Consider the following 17,210-nt stretch of genomic DNA (forward strand, 5'->3'; position numbering starts at 1 on the left):
ATTTTTTTTATAATACTAAACTTCTTTTTAAAATAAAAAAGTGATGATTCAATAAATAATAAAAAAAATAGATATAAATTAAAATTTTAAATATTTAGTAGCTATCTTTTAAAAGGGAGAGGTAAAGTTGCATTTAATATAATATTTTATTAGTTAATTAATTTCAGTTGGACTCAAATAGGTCAATTTCTTTTATGTCTTTTTATTTTTATTTTTATTTTATTTTTTTTAAGGTAATTAACAGTTAATTATGAAGCTCTATATATAAGGAAGAAAAATACCTTGTTAGGTGCTGACATAAAAAAACAGCAGTGAAAAGTCTGAGAACAAAGGTGGTTTTGAGAATCAATGGCGAAAACAGAGTACCACGTAGTTAGATTACGGTGGATTTCAGCTTTGGTATTGATGGCAGCGTTATTCGACGGCATTCTCGGAGGTCACCACAACGGTAGCAACGTGACTTATGACGGAAGATCGTTGATTATCAATGGCGAACACAAACTTCTCTTCTCTGGTTCTATTCACTATCCGCGTAGTACTCCCGAAGTGAGTTTGATTTCTTTCTTTCTTTCTTCATTCGTCCTTTTGTTTTTGTTTCTGATTTGAATTGAATAATAAAAACGGATGAACTTTCACTGTTTTTAAAATTTTGGTGGAAAACGTTTTTTTGTTTCCTATCGATCATCCATGTGGCATTATAGTGAAATGGGTGTTATGTTAGTTCGAAATTGGAAATAAAATGCGTTTAGTTGTTTATTGTTAAGTGAAGTAGATAGTCGTATTGGTTCATCAAACATTCATGTTTGTTCGTTTGCGAATTTACATTTTCTCGATATTTCTTCTATTTTTTAGTGACTAATTAAGTTTCCTGCCAACTAGGGATATAATTACTGGTTCTGGCATTATTTAATCAATTCAAATAAATTTATACAATTTAGTTATAATTTTTAAATATGAAAAGCATCTAATTATTTTAATATAATTTGAATATGATTTAATTTTTTTATACTTGTTTTTTTTTTATTGAAATATTTTGGTTTGATCTATAAATTACGTAATAGCAAATGGGTCTAAAATTGAGCTTGAAGATGTGTATTTTAAAATTTATATTAAATATAATGAACAAAACCAAATAAAGAATAAAAATAAAGTGATTCATGCGCGGGAACATGTCTGCTAAAAGGTATGATTTTTTTTTTTTTTTAATTTAGGGAATTATTTTTTTGTTGAATTAAGGTGACACTTTTGGTTGTTACGTAGACGTGGCCATCTTTGATAGCCAAAGCAAAGGCTGGTGGAATAGATGTGATACAAACCTACGTGTTCTGGAACATTCATGAACCCCAACAAGGAACGGTAACTAAATTTCTATAGTTTCTATTTGTCAAAAAGGTGACATAACATAAACAAAAAAGAAAAATCTTGTTTGTCCAGTATGATTTTAGCGGTGGACGCGATATTGTAAAATTCTTAAAGGAAGTACAAGCACAAGGATTATACGCTTGCCTAAGAATTGGACCCTTCATTGAAGCGGAATGGAGTTACGGGTAAGAACACATGGAACATTCCTTTATAACTTTACATCCCTTTAAAAATGACCATTTCTTAGTCCTTGTCTCAACTTTCTGATGCAGTGGTCTACCATTTTGGCTACATGATATTCCGGGAATTGTTTATCGATCTGATAACGAACCATTCAAGGTATTGTTTTCTTCTTCTTTACCGGAATATTGGTATCAAAATGTAATGCTGTTACGTTTTCATGGTCATCATGCACCTTTAATGGCAGCTTCACATGCAAAACTTCACCACGAAGATAGTGAACATGATGAAGTCGGAAGGCTTATATGCTTCACAGGGAGGGCCAATTATACTTTCACAGGTTTGAGCCAGTGGGCAACACCACCAATGGACCTCCTTCTTTAACTCCTTTATACTTTCACTCCTTTAAGAAAACTCGTCAATGGAGTTGCAGATTGAGAATGAATACTCGATGGTGGAGGCATCCTTTCATGAGAAAGGACCTCCTTATGTTAAATGGGCAGCAAACATGGCGGTTAGCCTTCAGACTGGTGTGCCATGGACCATGTGCAAGCAAGACGATGCACCTGACCCTGTGGTACGTAAACATAATCATATGAGTTATATTTTCTTTTATGTTTCTATTTTACTTAAATATTCAATTGGTAGATAAATGCATGCAATGGGCTAGAATGTGGAGAAACATTCGTTGGACCAAACTCGCCTAATAAGCCATCTATTTGGACTGAGAACTGGACTAGCAAGTAAGTCTTACGCTTGCATTGTATCCAAATATTTTGCATATCATGAAAACCATGAAAGAGGAAAAATGTGGTTTACCTGGATTGATATTAGTTTCTTACGAGTGTTCGGTTGCAGCTATCAAGTTTATGGAGACGAACCGTACATAAGATCAGCAGAGAATATTGCATTTCATGTAGCCCTTTTCATTGCTGCAAAGAATGGGGCTTTTGTCAATTATTATATGGTATTTGATATAAATCTCTCTCAATATTTTATTTGTTCATATGAACCTATTTAAAGATGTGATTATTTTAAACCAAAAACCACTTACTCACTTTCTCCTAGTATCATGGAGGAACCAATTTTGGAAGATCAACGGCTGAATATGTCATTACAGGCTACTATGATCAAGCACCTCTGGACGAATATGGTATGGCATTTTTAAAAACCGTGTCTTCATTAAATTAGCTCAACGATTTGAATTTTTGCATCAGCTGGAAACTGTTCACCACATTTTTTTTCCTGCAGGTTTAACTAGGGAACCAAAATGGAGTCATCTTAAAGAATTACACGCTGCAGTTAAGCTATGCACCAAGCCCTTGCTTTATGGAACAAAATCCAACATCTCGCTGGGCCAACTACAAAATGTAAGTTTATGCTGTCAATTAACATCATTCCATGCAATTAAAATTGTGTTCAACACAATCTAGGATGAAAAAGAAATGGTATCTACAATAACTACAACATAAGAACGCAAATAATTACTTGTTGAGGTTGAAATACTTGGAAATTATAGACTATTTACTCATCCATCCCTTTTGGCAGGCCATTATGTTCAAAACTGAGTCTGGAGAGTGTGCTGCCGCCTTTATGGTGAATAGGGGAGCTGAGGATGTGAGTGTTTTGTTTCAGGAAGTTACATACGAGTTACCTTCCAGTTCCATTAGCATCTTACCCGATTGTAAAACTGTGGCCTTCAACACCAAAAGGGTAAGGCTTAAACCAACCACGGGTTTCTCTTATTCCTTATTAATTTTAACCCTTGAAATACTATTTATCAGATAAGCGTACAACACAATACAAGAACAATGAAGACAGTACAAACGTTTGATTCGTCTGAAAAATGGCAAGAGTTCAAGGAACTGATACCTAGCTTTGATGAAACCACATTCAGAGAAAGCAAGTTATTAGAGCAAACATATGTCACCAAAGACAGCTCAGATTATCTTTGGTACACCATGAGGTACATTATAAGTGGAAATTATGCGATTGATAATCAAACTATTGTTGAACACAACTCTTTGTGGGAAACACTCGCACACTTTATTAACACCAATCTAATCGAGAGGAGAATACAAGACACTTTGTAGAATACTACTACACTTAGATCTATATTTTTTTTGGGATGAAAACCTAGGCCGGAGGAGTATTTATTAACATCAATCTAATCTAAGTATCTTTATTTCTAAAATACCTAGATCATTTTTCTAAAATACATAGACAATAAGCTCATACAATTATTGGGCTAGTGATGAATGATGCATAATCAAACTACAGGTTTCAACATGATTCTCCTGACTCTCAACAAACACTTGAAGTGGGTTCTCGAGCTCATGTTGTGCATGCGTTCGTCAATGGAGTTTATGCAGGCTAGTCTTGTCCTTATTTTTATGGTTGAAACTCAGAGAAACCTTATTACTGAGCATTTATCTATTAATGTTTTACAGGCTCCGCCCATGGAGCTAAAAACGAACAAAACTTCTCCCTAAATAATAATATTACATTGAGACATGGAACCAACAACATCTCATTGCTCAGTGTGATGGTCGGGTTACCGGTACGATTATCTTTTCTTCCTTAGTTTGATGTATATTGATACCATCTGAGCGAGTTCTGACAGCTTCTATGTGAAGGATTCTGGAGCATATCTTGAGAGCAGAGTTCTTGGACTTCTAAGTGTGAAAATTGGAGGCAAAGATTACTCTGCGCAACCTTGGGGATACAAGGTCCTTGAATTTTCTAATCTCCTAATACGAAAATAAATACAAACTTGAATCTGATGTATATAAACTTAAAGCTAACCTTCTATCATATTTTTGTTGGTTTTTTTCTAAACAATCTGTCGAAAGGTTGGCTTATCAGGAGAGAACTCGCAAATATTTTCAGGCTCGGGGTCAAATGATACTCAATGGAGTAAATTAGATAAATCCTCTCAGCCCCTCACATGGTATAAGGTACTAATCCCTAAACAATTTGTAACGGCCCAAATTCACCGCTAGCAAATATTGTCCTCTTTTAAGAAAGATGAACGACATCAATTAGAGAAGGGAACGAGTGCGTTGTGAGATCTCACATCGATTGGAAAAGGGAACGACGTCAATCAGAGAGGGAAACAAGTGCCAGCAAGATGCTGAGCCTCGAAGGGGTGGATTGTGAGATCTCACATCGATTGGAGAGGAGAATGAATCATTCTTTATAAGGGTGTGAAAACTTCCCCCTATCAAACACGTTTTAAAAACCTTGAGGAAAAGTCCAAAGAGGACAATATCTGCTAGTGGTAAGTTTAGGCCATTACACTCCAACAACAATCTTGAATTCTATTGTTGAAAAACTCACCTCTGTTATCATTCTAAATTCATTGCTAATTGACAGACACAGTTCGACGCACCTCCGGGCGATGACCCTATCGCCCTGAACCTTGGTTTCATGGGGAAGGGTGCAGTTTGGGTTAACGGCTGGGGCATTGGCCGGTACTGGGTCTCCTTCCTCACCGGAAAAGGGGAGCCTTCACAGAAATGGTACACAGTTTATTAAGACCTTAGTATCTGGTGCTATTATATCATATCTTAATACAATTCTTTCTGTTGTTTCAATCCAGGTATCATGTACCACGTTCCTTCCTCAAGCCAACTGGAAACCGGTTGGTTATCTTTGAAGAAGAAACAGGAAACCCGGTAGGGATCACTCTGGATGTTGTTTCCATTACCAAAATATGTGGGCAAGTGTCCGAATCACATTACCCCTTAGTAGCTTCATGGATGGGTGAAAAGAATCAGAGCGCGAGTAGTAGAAGGCCAAAGGTCCGATTAAGCTGTCCTACGAACAAGAACATCTCCAGCATCTTATTTGCAAGCTTCGGGACCCCTTCTGGCGACTGTCAAAGCTACGCTACTGGAACCTGCCACTCCCCAAGCTCCAGAGCCGTTGCAGAGCAGGTGAGTTTTGTTCCTTAAACTCATCACCACTCATTAAATATAAGGTAGTCAAGACAATAACTCACATGAAAATTGTGTGTTAATGTTATTTCAGCTGTGTCTAGGGAAGGCTAAATGCTCCATTCCAATCTTGAATCATAAGTTTGGCGGTGATCCATGTCCACACATCACCAAAACTTTGTTGGTCGATGCTCAATGCACTTAGTGATGGAAGAAGCCTTCCATGTAGCAGATGACAAGATAATCCAAAGAGAACTTTCAAATAGATCATTAGCTTTAGCAAAAACTCCATGACCACAGCCCATTTCTTTCTTTTATGAGTCCTAGGAACAATTGTGCAATGCTTCCATTTAGTAATGGGTTCATGTCAATTATCTAACAATGTAATTCAAGCACAGTTCTCTAATCAGAAAATTAATCTTTTTTTTGCTACTCGATTTTCTTACGATATTCAGGTTAGAAATCACATACCTTCACAATAGTATGATATTATCCACTTTGAGCATTTACTTATAAACTCATGATCAACTCCTTAATTAGTCGATGTGAGACTCGTTTCCCAATAATCCTCAACAATCCTCCCTTTAACAAAGTACATCATAGAGCTTTCCATAAGACCTAATGGAGCCCTCGAATAGCCTCCCCTTAGTTGAGGCTCGACTCCTTCTTTGGAGCCCTTGAACAAAGTACACCATTTGTTCGACACTTGAGTCAATTTTGACTACACTTTCGAGTCTCACAACTTCTTTGTTTGACATTTAAGAATTTTGTTAACATGGCTAAGTTAAAAGCATGACTCTAATACCATGTTAGGAACCATGAATCTCCACGATGGTATGATATTATCCATTTTGATCATAAGCTCGCGTGACTTTGCTTTTGGTTTCCCCACAAGGCCTCATACCAATGGAGATGTATTCCTTACTTATAAACCCATGATCATTCCCTTAATTAGCCAATGTGGGACTCCTTCCGAACAATCCTCAACAATCCTCCTCTCGAACAAAGTACACCATAGAGTCTCCCCTGAGGCCTATGGTGCCCTCGAACAGCCTCCCCTTATTCGAGGCTCAACTCTTTCTTTGGATCCCTCGAACAAACTACACCATTTATTCAACACTTGAGTCACTTTTGACTATATCTTCGAGGCTCGCAACTTCTTTGTGCGACATTTGAGGATTCTATTGACATGACAAAGTTTAAGACATGGCTCTAATATCATATTAGCAATCATAGACCTCCACAATGGTATGATATTATCCACTTTGAGCATAAGCTCTCATGACTTTGCTTTTGATTCCATACCAATGGAGATGTATTCCTTACTTACAAACTCATGATCATTCCCTTAATTAGCCAATATAGGACTCCTTCCCAACAATCCTCAACAACTTAGTGTAAGGCAACATCTCTATCAAGTCAGCTTACAATATTACACCGACGTAAGAGGATCACATTGGTAGAAGAATCAACATATACACACAAATGAAGCTCCTACAAATCCTAAAGAAATCTCATTCCCAACCATGTTCTTCAGTCTAGGCGAAAAATAGAGAGTATGCGTGATTAAAACTGCTGAAAAAAGAGATAACTAGAAGTTTAATCGATGTCCAACCTTTTCTCATAAAGACGTGCTGAGACAAGGCTAGCAAATGTCTCAGGTTTCATGTCCCTCTCTTCTCGAAGCTGGTATAGTTTCGGCTGATAGACAAGCCGTTGATACCTTCATTTCAAAACGCAGAAGGAGTTGAGCAATGGAAAATTAAACCAACCGGAAAAGAATCAACCACAGGAACATACAGTGTTTGAGCATCGATACCGAGGCCTGAAAGGCCAAGAAATAGCTAATCATGAGTCGATAAATTTTCTGGAAATCTGTGGCAATTGTCTGTGTTAGGAACAGAAAAAGAAAACTTGTAAGAACAGAAGAATTGGGAGAAATCTCTCCTCCTATTGAAGAATGAAACTGGCGTTACACAATCAATTCCGATATTACTAAATCTCAAATAATTAAATCAAATCTATTTCAAATAACTCAATCAAATCTAATCCTAACCGAAGATGAACTCCAAGCCTACTATCGCTAGTAATGGCAAAACAATCCTTCCTCACCATCGCAACTACGGCACTTCCATTATACTCAAAGATCTACAAAAAAAAAAACAATTTAATACCACAATGTCTGAACTACATACAAGCTAAAAATTCCAAAAGAATGAGAATCTTAATCTTTGTGGCATGAGAACAAAAAAAAACAAGAGAGAATTGTCAGCCCAGAGCGATCGGAGACGTTTATACCGAAATCAAAATCAATGAATCGCAAAGAGGACTAAAACATGTAGAGATATGAATTGAACTTTTGAAGATTGAATGAAGAAATCCAAACCTGAGAGAATTGAGAGTTGAATCGCAAAGAAGAATGCGGGAACCAGCGATTCACTGGAGTTTAGTATAGCTCTATTAATGGCTTGGGCCTTACTCCTCGGTTACGAATCAGACTCTCCACCTATCTACTTTAGGGCATCCCTAAATGAGGAGAGTGCTAATACACCTCCAAAGCTTACTAGCTTACAATGCTCCGGGTCTCATAATATGTTAGGAGTCTACGATGTTGTCCATTTTGAACTTAAACTCTCCTAACTTACTTTGAGCTTCTACAAAAGATCCCGGATAAGATAGTATTCCTCAATTATAAACTCATGATCATTCTTTGGAGGGATTCACTCCCAATAATCCTCAACATTCTCTCTTTTTTTTTTTGGAAGTTTTTCATTTTCTAAATTTTAAATTATACAAAGTACCAATAAAATTTGTAATTTATTTTAAAATTATATTTACATTTTAAGAGCTTAGAGTATTTTTAAGTTAAAAAATAATTTATTTAAAAAATACTCTGAATTTGTTTTAAAAATTTTAATAATATTTTTAAATATTAAATAACAATTTTTATAATCTATAACAAATTGTTAGTATTTTCAATTTTTTAATTAAAAAGTATTTTTAAAATATTTAAAAGCAATTTTTAAAATAAATAGACTCAGCTACCAACTATTCTCAATTTTTATTAAAAAAAAAAAAATTAAATACATCATCAACATGACAATTTTTTGAAAAATTCAACCAAAAGTTTTAATATTTGTCTTATGATTTTTAAATATCATTAACATGCAAATAATTAATCAAAGTAAAAATAAATAAAAAATAAATAAAAGAATTAAATTTAAGAAAAAAACAAATAAAAAATTTATTTTAAGAACTATAAAGAAAAATATCCAAATATAAAAAGTCTAATTAATTTCATATTAGTTTTAATGTTGTTTGTTTTTAATATTTATTAATTTCATATTAGACTTCTTTAAATTCATTAAATGCACGTAAAATTAATTTTAAAATAATACATATTTTCTTTTTCATGCTTTTTCATAATATCTATTTTAGGTAATTTTCAAATTTGACCTCTAATTTTAAGAAAATTACAAACAAACTTAAAATTAATCTTTTTATAAAAAATATTTATGGCATAAAATATCTCACCAAAACTACTTATTTAAAAATGTGAGTTGACTAAGTAAAATTACCATACATATATGTCATTCAATTATTATTTTATTTTATATGAACGTGGAATAACGAATAAAAATTTTAAATATTAAAACTCGGTAATTATGGTTAAATTAAATTAATTAAATATGTTTTTAATTACGTTGACTATTCGAAAAAAATAATTTCACATGATCGGAATGTTTGGAAGTTAAGCTTATGTTTGGAAGGAGTTTCAGCCATTACACGATAACTTTCCTTATTTTCACTTTAATCCATAGTTATTTACCATTTTCTTTTAATTACAAATTTAATTCATAAATTTTTATGTTAGCTTTAATAAATTTTAAATTTTAAATATAAATAGGGAAATGGTATATTTAAAATTATTTTAAAAATAATTAATATATTAAATATAAATATTTTTTTTATAATACTAAACTTCATTTTTAAAATAAAAAAGGTCAAATAAATCAAATTAGACGTAAATTAAAATTTTAAATATTTAGTTGCTAATTTTTTTAAAGAAGGGAGGAGTTGAAATTAGTTTAATATTTTATTAGTTAATTAATCCAGTTGACTTAAACCAATAGATTTCTTATTTATTTATTTTTATTTTTATTTATTTAAAGTAATTGACCATTAATAATGAAGCGAGGTATATAATCGAGAGAAATGTCTTGTTCTATACACATAATTGATTTATGAAACTCGCTTGGATAAAGACGAGTTAGCATACTTCACTCAGGTGAGAGAAAAGTTGGTTTTTAGTACTGTCGTAAAAAGGTTAGCTATATTTGACCGTGAAAAGCTTGAGAAGAAAGCAAGATTGTTTTGAGAATCAATGGCGAAATCAGGTGTCATTAGATTACCATGGATTTCGGCTTTGGTATTGATAGTGGCGTTATTAGACGGCGTCCTCGGAGGCAACCATAGCGGTGGCAACGTAACTTACGACGAGAGATCGTTGATCATCAATGGTGAACACAAACTTCTCTTCTCTGGTTCTATTCACTATCCGCGGAGTACTCCCGAAGTGAGTTTGACTTCTTTCTTTCTTTCTTTCTTCATCTGTCCTTGACCATTTGTAATGATTATGCTGGTTTTTTTTGTCAGATTTGAATTGAGTAATCACGACCGCGAAATTTTCACTGTGTTCAAAATTTTGGTGGAAGACGTTTTTTTGTTTGCTATAGATCATCCATTTCGCATGGTAGTGAAATAGGTGTTAGGTTAGTTCAAAATTGGAAATAAAATGCGCTTAGTTGTTTGTTGTTAGGTGAAGTAGATAGCGATAGTCGTTCATATATCATTCATGTTTGATCCTCTCGATCTTTCTTCTGTTTACCATAAATGGTGTTTTGACTGATTGAGTTACGTGCCTACAAGAATATGATTACTCATTATGTCATAAGTAAAATTCGTTTAATAAAAAATACAATATTTTGACATTTTTATTTTGTTTTAATACGAGTCAATTCAAATAAATTTATCGAGAGTAGTTATAGTTTTTAAATATTGCATTTCTAGGAAGCATATCGTCTAGAGAACTAAAAATGACATTCTCGTCATTTTGAAATTATTTTAATATAGTAAAAAGTATATATTTAAATATTTATATTTTTATTATTGAAATATTTTGGTTTGATCCATGAATTACGTATATAAATTTGTTATAATTTGTTATATTAAATTTATATTGTGAATTAAAAAAAAATTGTATGTATTTTCTTATAATAATGTGTATTTTAAAATTTATAATAAACAAGAAAGAATAAAAATAAAGTGATTCCCGCACGCGTTGAATTGAATTCACGTGGGAACATGGCTATTCCGAGAAAATTATGCAATGGGCCTAGTCGGATCCTAATAAGAGGGAAAATTATCCAATGGGCCTGTTGAACCCGAAAAGCCCACAACATGTTTTACCTGTATTGTAAGAGTATTTCAATTTTATATTAAAAATTGTATCGAATGGCTACAAATAAATAAATAAATATGTTTAAAAAAAAAAAAAAATTTAAGGAATAGGTTTTGTTGAATTAAGGTGATGTTTTTGGTTGTTATGGCAGATGTGGCCTTCTTTGATAGCTAAAGCAAAGGCGGGTGGAATAGATGTGATACAAACCTACGTGTTCTGGGACATACATGAACCCGAACAAGGAAGGGTAATTAAATTTCTGTAGTTACTATTTGTAAAAAAGGTGACTTAACATAAACCAAAAAATAAAAATCTTGTTTTTTTCAGTATGATTTTAGTGGTGGACGCGATATAGTAAGATTCTTAAAGGAAGTACAAGCACAAGGATTATATGTCTGCTTAAGGATCGGACCCTTCATTGAGGCAGAATGGAATTATGGGTAAGAGTACATGATATGCTTCATTTAAAAATGACCATTTCTTAGTCCTTGTCTTAACTTTCTAATGGCAGTGGTCTACCATTTTGGCTGCATGATATTCCGGGAATTGTTTATCGAACTGATAACGAACCATTCAAGGTATTGTTTTCTTTTTCTTTACTGGACGATTGATATCAAAATGTAAAGTTGTTACGTTTTCATGGTCATCATGCACCTTTAATGGCAGCTTCGCATGCAAAACTTCACCACGAAGATAGTGAACATGATGAAGTCGGAAGGCTTATATGCTTCTCAGGGAGGGCCAATCATACTTTCACAGGTTCGAACCCAGTGGGCAACACCACCAATGAACCTTTTTTTAATTCTTTTTTGTTGTCACTCCTTTAAGAAAACTCATCAATGGAGTTGCAGATTGAGAATGAATACTCGACGGTGGAAGCATCCTTTCATGAGGAAGGACCTCTTTATGTTAAATGGGCAGCAAACATGGCGGTTAGCCTTCAGACTGGTGTGCCATGGATCATGTGCAAGCAAAACGATGCGCCTGACTCTGTGGTATATACGTAAACATAATCATATGAGTTATATTTTCCTTTATGCTTTTATTTTACTTAAATATTCAATTGGTAGATAAATACCTGCAATGGGTTGAAATGTGGAGAAACATTCGCTGGACCAAACTCGCCTAATAAGCCATCTCTTTGGACTGAGAACTGGACTACCTAGTAAGTCTTGTGCTAGTATCCAAATATTTTGCCGATCTTTTTCCATGAAAACTGGATTGATATTAATTTCTTATGAGGGTTGGGTTACAGCTATCAAGTTTATGGAGGCGAACCCTACATAAGATCAGCAGAGGATATTGCATTTCATGTAGCCCTTTTCATTGCGGCAAAGAAGGGGGCTTTCGTCAATTATTATATGGTATTTTGATATAACTCTCTCTCAATTTTTTATTTGTTGTTATGAACTTATTTAAAGATGTGTTTATTTTAAACTAAAAACCACTGTTCACTTTCTCCCAGTATCATGGAGGAACCAATTTTGGAAGATCGGCCGCTGCATATATGATTACAGGCTACTATGATCAAGCCCCTTTGGACGAATATGGTAAAAACCGTATCTTCAATAATTAGCTCATACCATGGAAACGGTTCACCACAACTTTTTTTTTTTTTTTTTTTTTTTTTTTTTTTTTTTNAACCAAAATGGAGTCATTTTAAGGAATTACATGCTGCAGTCAAGCTATGCACCAAACCCTTGCTTTATGGAACAAAATCTAACATCTCACTCGGCATTCGACAAGAAGTAAGTTTATTCTGTCAATAAGATCATTCCATGCAATTAAAAGTTATTCTTGCAAATTATAAACCTATTTACTTGTAACTGTCCAAGCCCACTGCTAATAGATATTATCCTCTTCAGCCTCTTCCTTCCAAACTTTCCCTCAATGTTTTTAAAACGTGTATGTTAGGGAGAAGTTTCTATACCCGTATAAGGAAGGTGGGATCTCATATTACTCATCCGTCTCTTTTGGCAGGCGTTTGTGTTCAAAACTGAGTCTGGAGAGTGTGCTGCCTTTTTGGTGAATAGGGGAGCTAAGGATGTGAGCGTTCTGTTTCAGAAGGTTACATACGAGTTACCTTCGAATTCCATCAGCATCTTACCAGATTGCAAAACTGTGGCATTCAACACTAAAAGGGTAAGGCTTAAATCAACAACTGGTTTCTCTTATTCCTTATTAATTTTAACCCTTGACATACTATTTATCAGGTAAGCATACAATACAATACAAGAACAATGAAGGCAGCACAAAAGTTTGATTCATTTGAAAAATGGCAAGAGTTCAAGGAAATGATACCTAGCTTTGATGAAACCACGTTAAGAGAAAACATGTTATTAGAGCAGACAAATACCACAAAAGATCGCTCAGATTATCTTTGGTACACCATGAGGTAAATTATAAGTGAAAATTCTAACACTGATAATCAAACTGTTGTTAAAGACAACTCTTGGTAGGAAACAGTCGCAATCTTTATTAACAACAACCTAGAAGTGATTACAAGACACTCAGTATAATACTACTACACTTTGTTCTGGATTTCTTTGGGATGAAAACCTTAATAGGTTGGAGGGGTATTTATAGTAGAGACACTAAACAATTTATTCCTAAAATACCTGAATCAATTTTCTAAAATACCTATAGAATGATTTGCGATGAATGGTGCACAATGAAATCACAGGGTTCAACAGGATTCTCCTGACTCTCAACAAACACTTGAAGTGGGTTCTCGAGCTCATGTTGTGCGTGCGTTCGTCAATGGAGTTTATGCAGGCTAGTCTTGTCTTTATTTTTATGGTTGAAACTCGGAGAAACCTTATTACTGAGCATTTATCTATTAATGTTCTACAGGCTCTGCCCATGGAGCTAAAAATCAACCAAACTTCTCTCTGAATAATAATATTACATTGAGACATGGAACCAACAACATCTCGTTGCTCAGTGTGATGGTTGGGTTACCGGTACAGATGTTTTATATTTCCTTCCATAGTTTGATGCATTTTATACCATCTAAGCGAGTTCTAACAATTTCTATGTGAAGGATTCTGGAGCATATCTTGAGAGAAGAGTTCTTGGACTGCGAACAGTGAGAATTGGAGGCAAAGATTACTCTGCCCAACCTTGGGGATACAAGGTCCTTGAATTTTCTAATCTCTTAATACGAACATAATTACAAACTTGAAGCTGATTATATAAACTTAAAGCTAACCGTTTTTTTAACAATGTGTCGAAAGGTTGGCCTATCGGGAGAGAACTCGCAAATATTTTTAGGCTCGGGGTCAGATGATACTCAATGGAGTAAGTTAGATAACTCCTCTCAGCCACTCACTTGGTATAAGGTACAAACCCATAAATAAATCATTTGTAATGGCCCAAGTCCACAATCAGCAGATATCGTCCTCTTTGAAATGAAATAAATGACATCAATTGGAGAGGGAAACGTGTGTCACCGAGGACACTGGGTCTCGAGGAGTGAAACATTCTTACCCATAAGAGTGTAGAAACTTCTCTCTAGTAGACGCGTTTAAGGAAAAACCCAAAGAAAAAATTCAAAGAGGACAATATCTGCTAGTGGTCAGCTTGACCTTTGTCGTCATTCTAAATTCATTGTCCAATTTACAGACTCAGTTTGATGCACCTCCGGGTGATGACCCTATCGCCCTGAACCTTGGTTCCATGGGGAAGGGTGCAGTTTGGGTTAACGGCTGGGGCATTGGCCGGTACTGGGTCTCCTTCCTCACCGGAAAAGGGGAGCCTTCACAGAAATGGTACAGAGTTTATTAAGACCTTAGTATCTGGTGCTATTATATCATATCTTAATACAATTCTTTCTGTTGTTTCAATCCAGGTATCATGTGCCACGTTCCTTCCTCAAGCCAACAGGAAACCTGTTGGTTATCTTTGAAGAAGAAACAGGAAACCCGGTTGGGATTAGTCTGGATGCTGTTTCCATTACCAAAACTTAACTTTGTTGGTCCATGCTCAATTTCTTTCTTTTATGAGTCCTAGGAACAATTGTGCAATGCTTCCATTAGTAATTGGTTCATGTCAATTGTCCAACAATCTAATTCAAGCCAAAGTTATCTCGCTATAAAATTAATCTCTTTTGGTGCTAAATTTTTCTATCATATTCACGTTACATACCTCCACAATAGTATGATATTGTCCACTTTAAGCATTTACTCCTCAATTTAGGGGAGGCTGTTCGAGGACTCCATAGGTCTCAAGGAAGGTTCTATGGTGTACTTTATTCGAGGGGAGGATTGTTGGGAAAGGAGCCCTCAAACAAAATATACAATTTGTTCGACACTTGAGTCACTTTTAACTGTATCTTTAAAGCTAACAACTTCTTTGTTGACATTTAAGGATTCTATTGACATGACTATGGTAAGACATGACTCTGATACCATGTTAGGAATCACGAATCTCCACAACAGTATGATATTGTCTACTTTGAACATAAGTTTTCATCGCTTTGCTTTTGGTTTCCCCAAAATACCTCATACAAATGGAGATCTATTCCTTACTTATAAACCCATGATCATTCCCTTAATTAGCCAATGTGCCACTCCTTCCCAACAATCCTCCCCTAAAATAAAGTACACCATAGAGCCTCCCATGAGGCCTATGGAGCCCTCGAACAGTCTCTCCTTAATCGTGGTTCAACTCAATTTTTGGAGCCTTCGAACAAAGTACACAATTTATTTGACACTTGAGTCACTCTTTTGACTACACCTTCGAGGCTCACAACTTCTTTGTTCGACANGTGCGTTCGTCAATGGAGTTTATGCAGGCTAGTCTTGTCTTTATTTTTATGGTTGAAACTCGGAGAAACCTTATTACTGAGCATTTATCTATTAATGTTCTACAGGCTCTGCCCATGGAGCTAAAAATCAACCAAACTTCTCTCTGAATAATAATATTACATTGAGACATGGAACCAACAACATCNGAAAGTATGGTTCTGATACCATGTTGGGAATCACGGACCTCCACAATGGTATGATATTATCCACTTTGANGTTGCTCAGTGTGATGGTTGGGTTACCGGTACAGATGTTTTATATTTCCTTCCATAGTTTGATGCATTTTATACCATCTAAGCGAGTTCTAACAATTTCTATGTGAAGGATTCTGGAGCATATCTTGAGAGAAGAGTTCTTGGACTGCGAACAGTGAGAATTGGAGGCAAAGATTACTCTGCCCAACCTTGGGGATACAAGGTCCTTGAATTTTCTAATCTCTTAATACGAACATAATTACAAACTTGAAGCTGATTATATAAACTTAAAGCTAACCGTTTTTTTAACAATGTGTCGAAAGGTTGGCCTATCGGGAGAGAACTCGCAAATATTTTTAGGCTCGGGGTCAGATGATACTCAATGGAGTAAGTTAGATAACTCCTCTCAGCCACTCACTTGGTATAAGGTACAAACCCATAAATAAATCATTTGTAATGGCCCAAGTCCACAATCAGCAGATATCGTCCTCTTTGAAATGAAATAAATGACATCAATTGGAGAGGGAAACGTGTGTCACCGAGGACACTGGGTCTCGAGGAGTGAAACATTCTTACCCATAAGAGTGTAGAAACTTCTCTCTAGTAGACGCGTTTAAGGAAAAACCCAAAGAAAAAATTCAAAGAGGACAATATCTGCTAGTGGTCAGCTTGACCTTTGTCGTCATTCTAAATTCATTGTCCAATTTACAGACTCAGTTTGATGCACCTCCGGGTGATGACCCTATCGCCCTGAACCTTGGTTCCATGGGGAAGGGTGCAGTTTGGGTTAACGGCTGGGGCATTGGCCGGTACTGGGTCTCCTTCCTCACCGGAAAAGGGGAGCCTTCACAGAAATGGTACAGAGTTTATTAAGACCTTAGTATCTGGTGCTATTATATCATATCTTAATACAATTCTTTCTGTTGTTTCAATCCAGGTATCATGTGCCACGTTCCTTCCTCAAGCCAACAGGAAACCTGTTGGTTATCTTTGAAGAAGAAACAGGAAACCCGGTTGGGATTAGTCTGGATGCTGTTTCCATTACCAAAACTTAACTTTGTTGGTCCATGCTCAATTTCTTTCTTTTATGAGTCCTAGGAACAATTGTGCAATGCTTCCATTAGTAATTGGTTCATGTCAATTGTCCAACAATCTAATTCAAGCCAAAGTTATCTCGCTATAAAATTAATCTCTTTTGGTGCTAAATTTTTCTATCATATTCACGTTACATACCTCCACAATAGTATGATATTGTCCACTTTAAGCA

The 17,210-nt window shown here is 35.2% G+C and overlaps 3 protein-coding genes and 2 long non-coding RNA genes across 9 annotated transcripts; 3 read left to right on the forward strand and 2 right to left on the reverse strand.

Moving 5' to 3' along the window:
* Window positions 1–305: 305 nt before the first annotated feature.
* LOC111787867 (beta-galactosidase 16-like) lies at window positions 306–6,168 on the forward strand. Of its 2 annotated transcripts, none has more exons than XM_023667959.1 (19): window positions 306–546; window positions 1,261–1,356; window positions 1,435–1,547; window positions 1,635–1,701; window positions 1,790–1,882; window positions 1,976–2,119; window positions 2,191–2,285; window positions 2,401–2,509; window positions 2,611–2,695; window positions 2,794–2,912; window positions 3,091–3,260; window positions 3,332–3,508; window positions 3,823–3,914; window positions 3,993–4,102; window positions 4,179–4,271; window positions 4,395–4,499; window positions 4,918–5,063; window positions 5,144–5,480; window positions 5,575–6,168. In XM_023667959.1, the coding sequence occupies exons 1-19, from the start codon at window positions 349–351 to the stop codon at window positions 5,683–5,685; spliced, it is 2,460 nt and encodes an 819-aa protein (XP_023523727.1). In that variant the 5' UTR covers window positions 306–348; the 3' UTR covers window positions 5,686–6,168. The 2 variants fall into 2 exon arrangements, with proteins under 2 accessions (XP_023523727.1, XP_023523717.1); XM_023667949.1 differs by having other exon boundaries at window positions 3,091–3,255; window positions 3,327–3,508.
* Window positions 1,501–2,700, reverse strand: LOC111787928. The gene is made up of 3 exons (XR_002814061.1): window positions 2,601–2,700; window positions 2,362–2,474; window positions 1,501–2,114 (listed from the first exon to the last, which is right to left on the reverse strand). It is a non-coding gene; the product is annotated as an uncharacterized LOC111787928 (long non-coding RNA).
* LOC111787895 lies at window positions 2,716–8,056 on the reverse strand. 4 transcript variants are annotated; one of them, XR_002814051.1, is made up of 5 exons: window positions 7,867–8,056; window positions 7,537–7,628; window positions 7,281–7,368; window positions 7,096–7,203; window positions 2,716–2,799 (listed from the first exon to the last, which is right to left on the reverse strand). It is a non-coding gene; the product is annotated as an uncharacterized LOC111787895 (long non-coding RNA). The 4 variants fall into 4 exon arrangements; XR_002814049.1 differs by lacking the exon at window positions 2,716–2,799 and adding an exon at window positions 2,848–2,903; XR_002814050.1 differs by lacking the exon at window positions 2,716–2,799 and having other exon boundaries at window positions 6,913–7,203; window positions 7,281–7,355.
* A 1,674-nt stretch (window positions 8,057–9,730) lies between these two features.
* On the forward strand, window positions 9,731–15,045 carry LOC111787884 (beta-galactosidase 16-like). The gene is made up of 18 exons (XM_023667981.1): window positions 9,731–10,056; window positions 11,093–11,188; window positions 11,269–11,381; window positions 11,453–11,519; window positions 11,608–11,700; window positions 11,793–11,936; window positions 12,012–12,106; window positions 12,197–12,305; window positions 12,407–12,503; window positions 12,583–12,689; window positions 12,922–13,083; window positions 13,155–13,336; window positions 13,625–13,716; window positions 13,795–13,904; window positions 13,985–14,077; window positions 14,178–14,282; window positions 14,566–14,711; window positions 14,792–15,045. The coding sequence occupies exons 1-18, from the start codon at window positions 9,865–9,867 to the stop codon at window positions 14,907–14,909; spliced, it is 2,121 nt and encodes a 706-aa protein (XP_023523749.1). The 5' UTR covers window positions 9,731–9,864; the 3' UTR covers window positions 14,910–15,045.
* Window positions 15,046–15,721: 676 nt separating this feature from the next.
* On the forward strand, window positions 15,722–17,134 carry LOC111802286 (beta-galactosidase 16-like). Its single transcript, XM_023686632.1, has 6 exons — window positions 15,722–15,740; window positions 15,815–15,993; window positions 16,074–16,166; window positions 16,267–16,371; window positions 16,655–16,800; window positions 16,881–17,134. Exons 1-6 carry the CDS (start codon window positions 15,722–15,724, stop codon window positions 16,996–16,998), a joined length of 660 nt encoding a protein of 219 aa, XP_023542400.1. The 3' UTR covers window positions 16,999–17,134.
* Window positions 17,135–17,210: the final 76 nt, after the last annotated feature.

This window comes from Cucurbita pepo, chromosome LG01 (genome assembly GCF_002806865.2).
Source record: "Cucurbita pepo subsp. pepo cultivar mu-cu-16 chromosome LG01, ASM280686v2, whole genome shotgun sequence".
Lineage (NCBI taxonomy): Eukaryota > Viridiplantae > Streptophyta > Magnoliopsida > Cucurbitales > Cucurbitaceae > Cucurbita > Cucurbita pepo.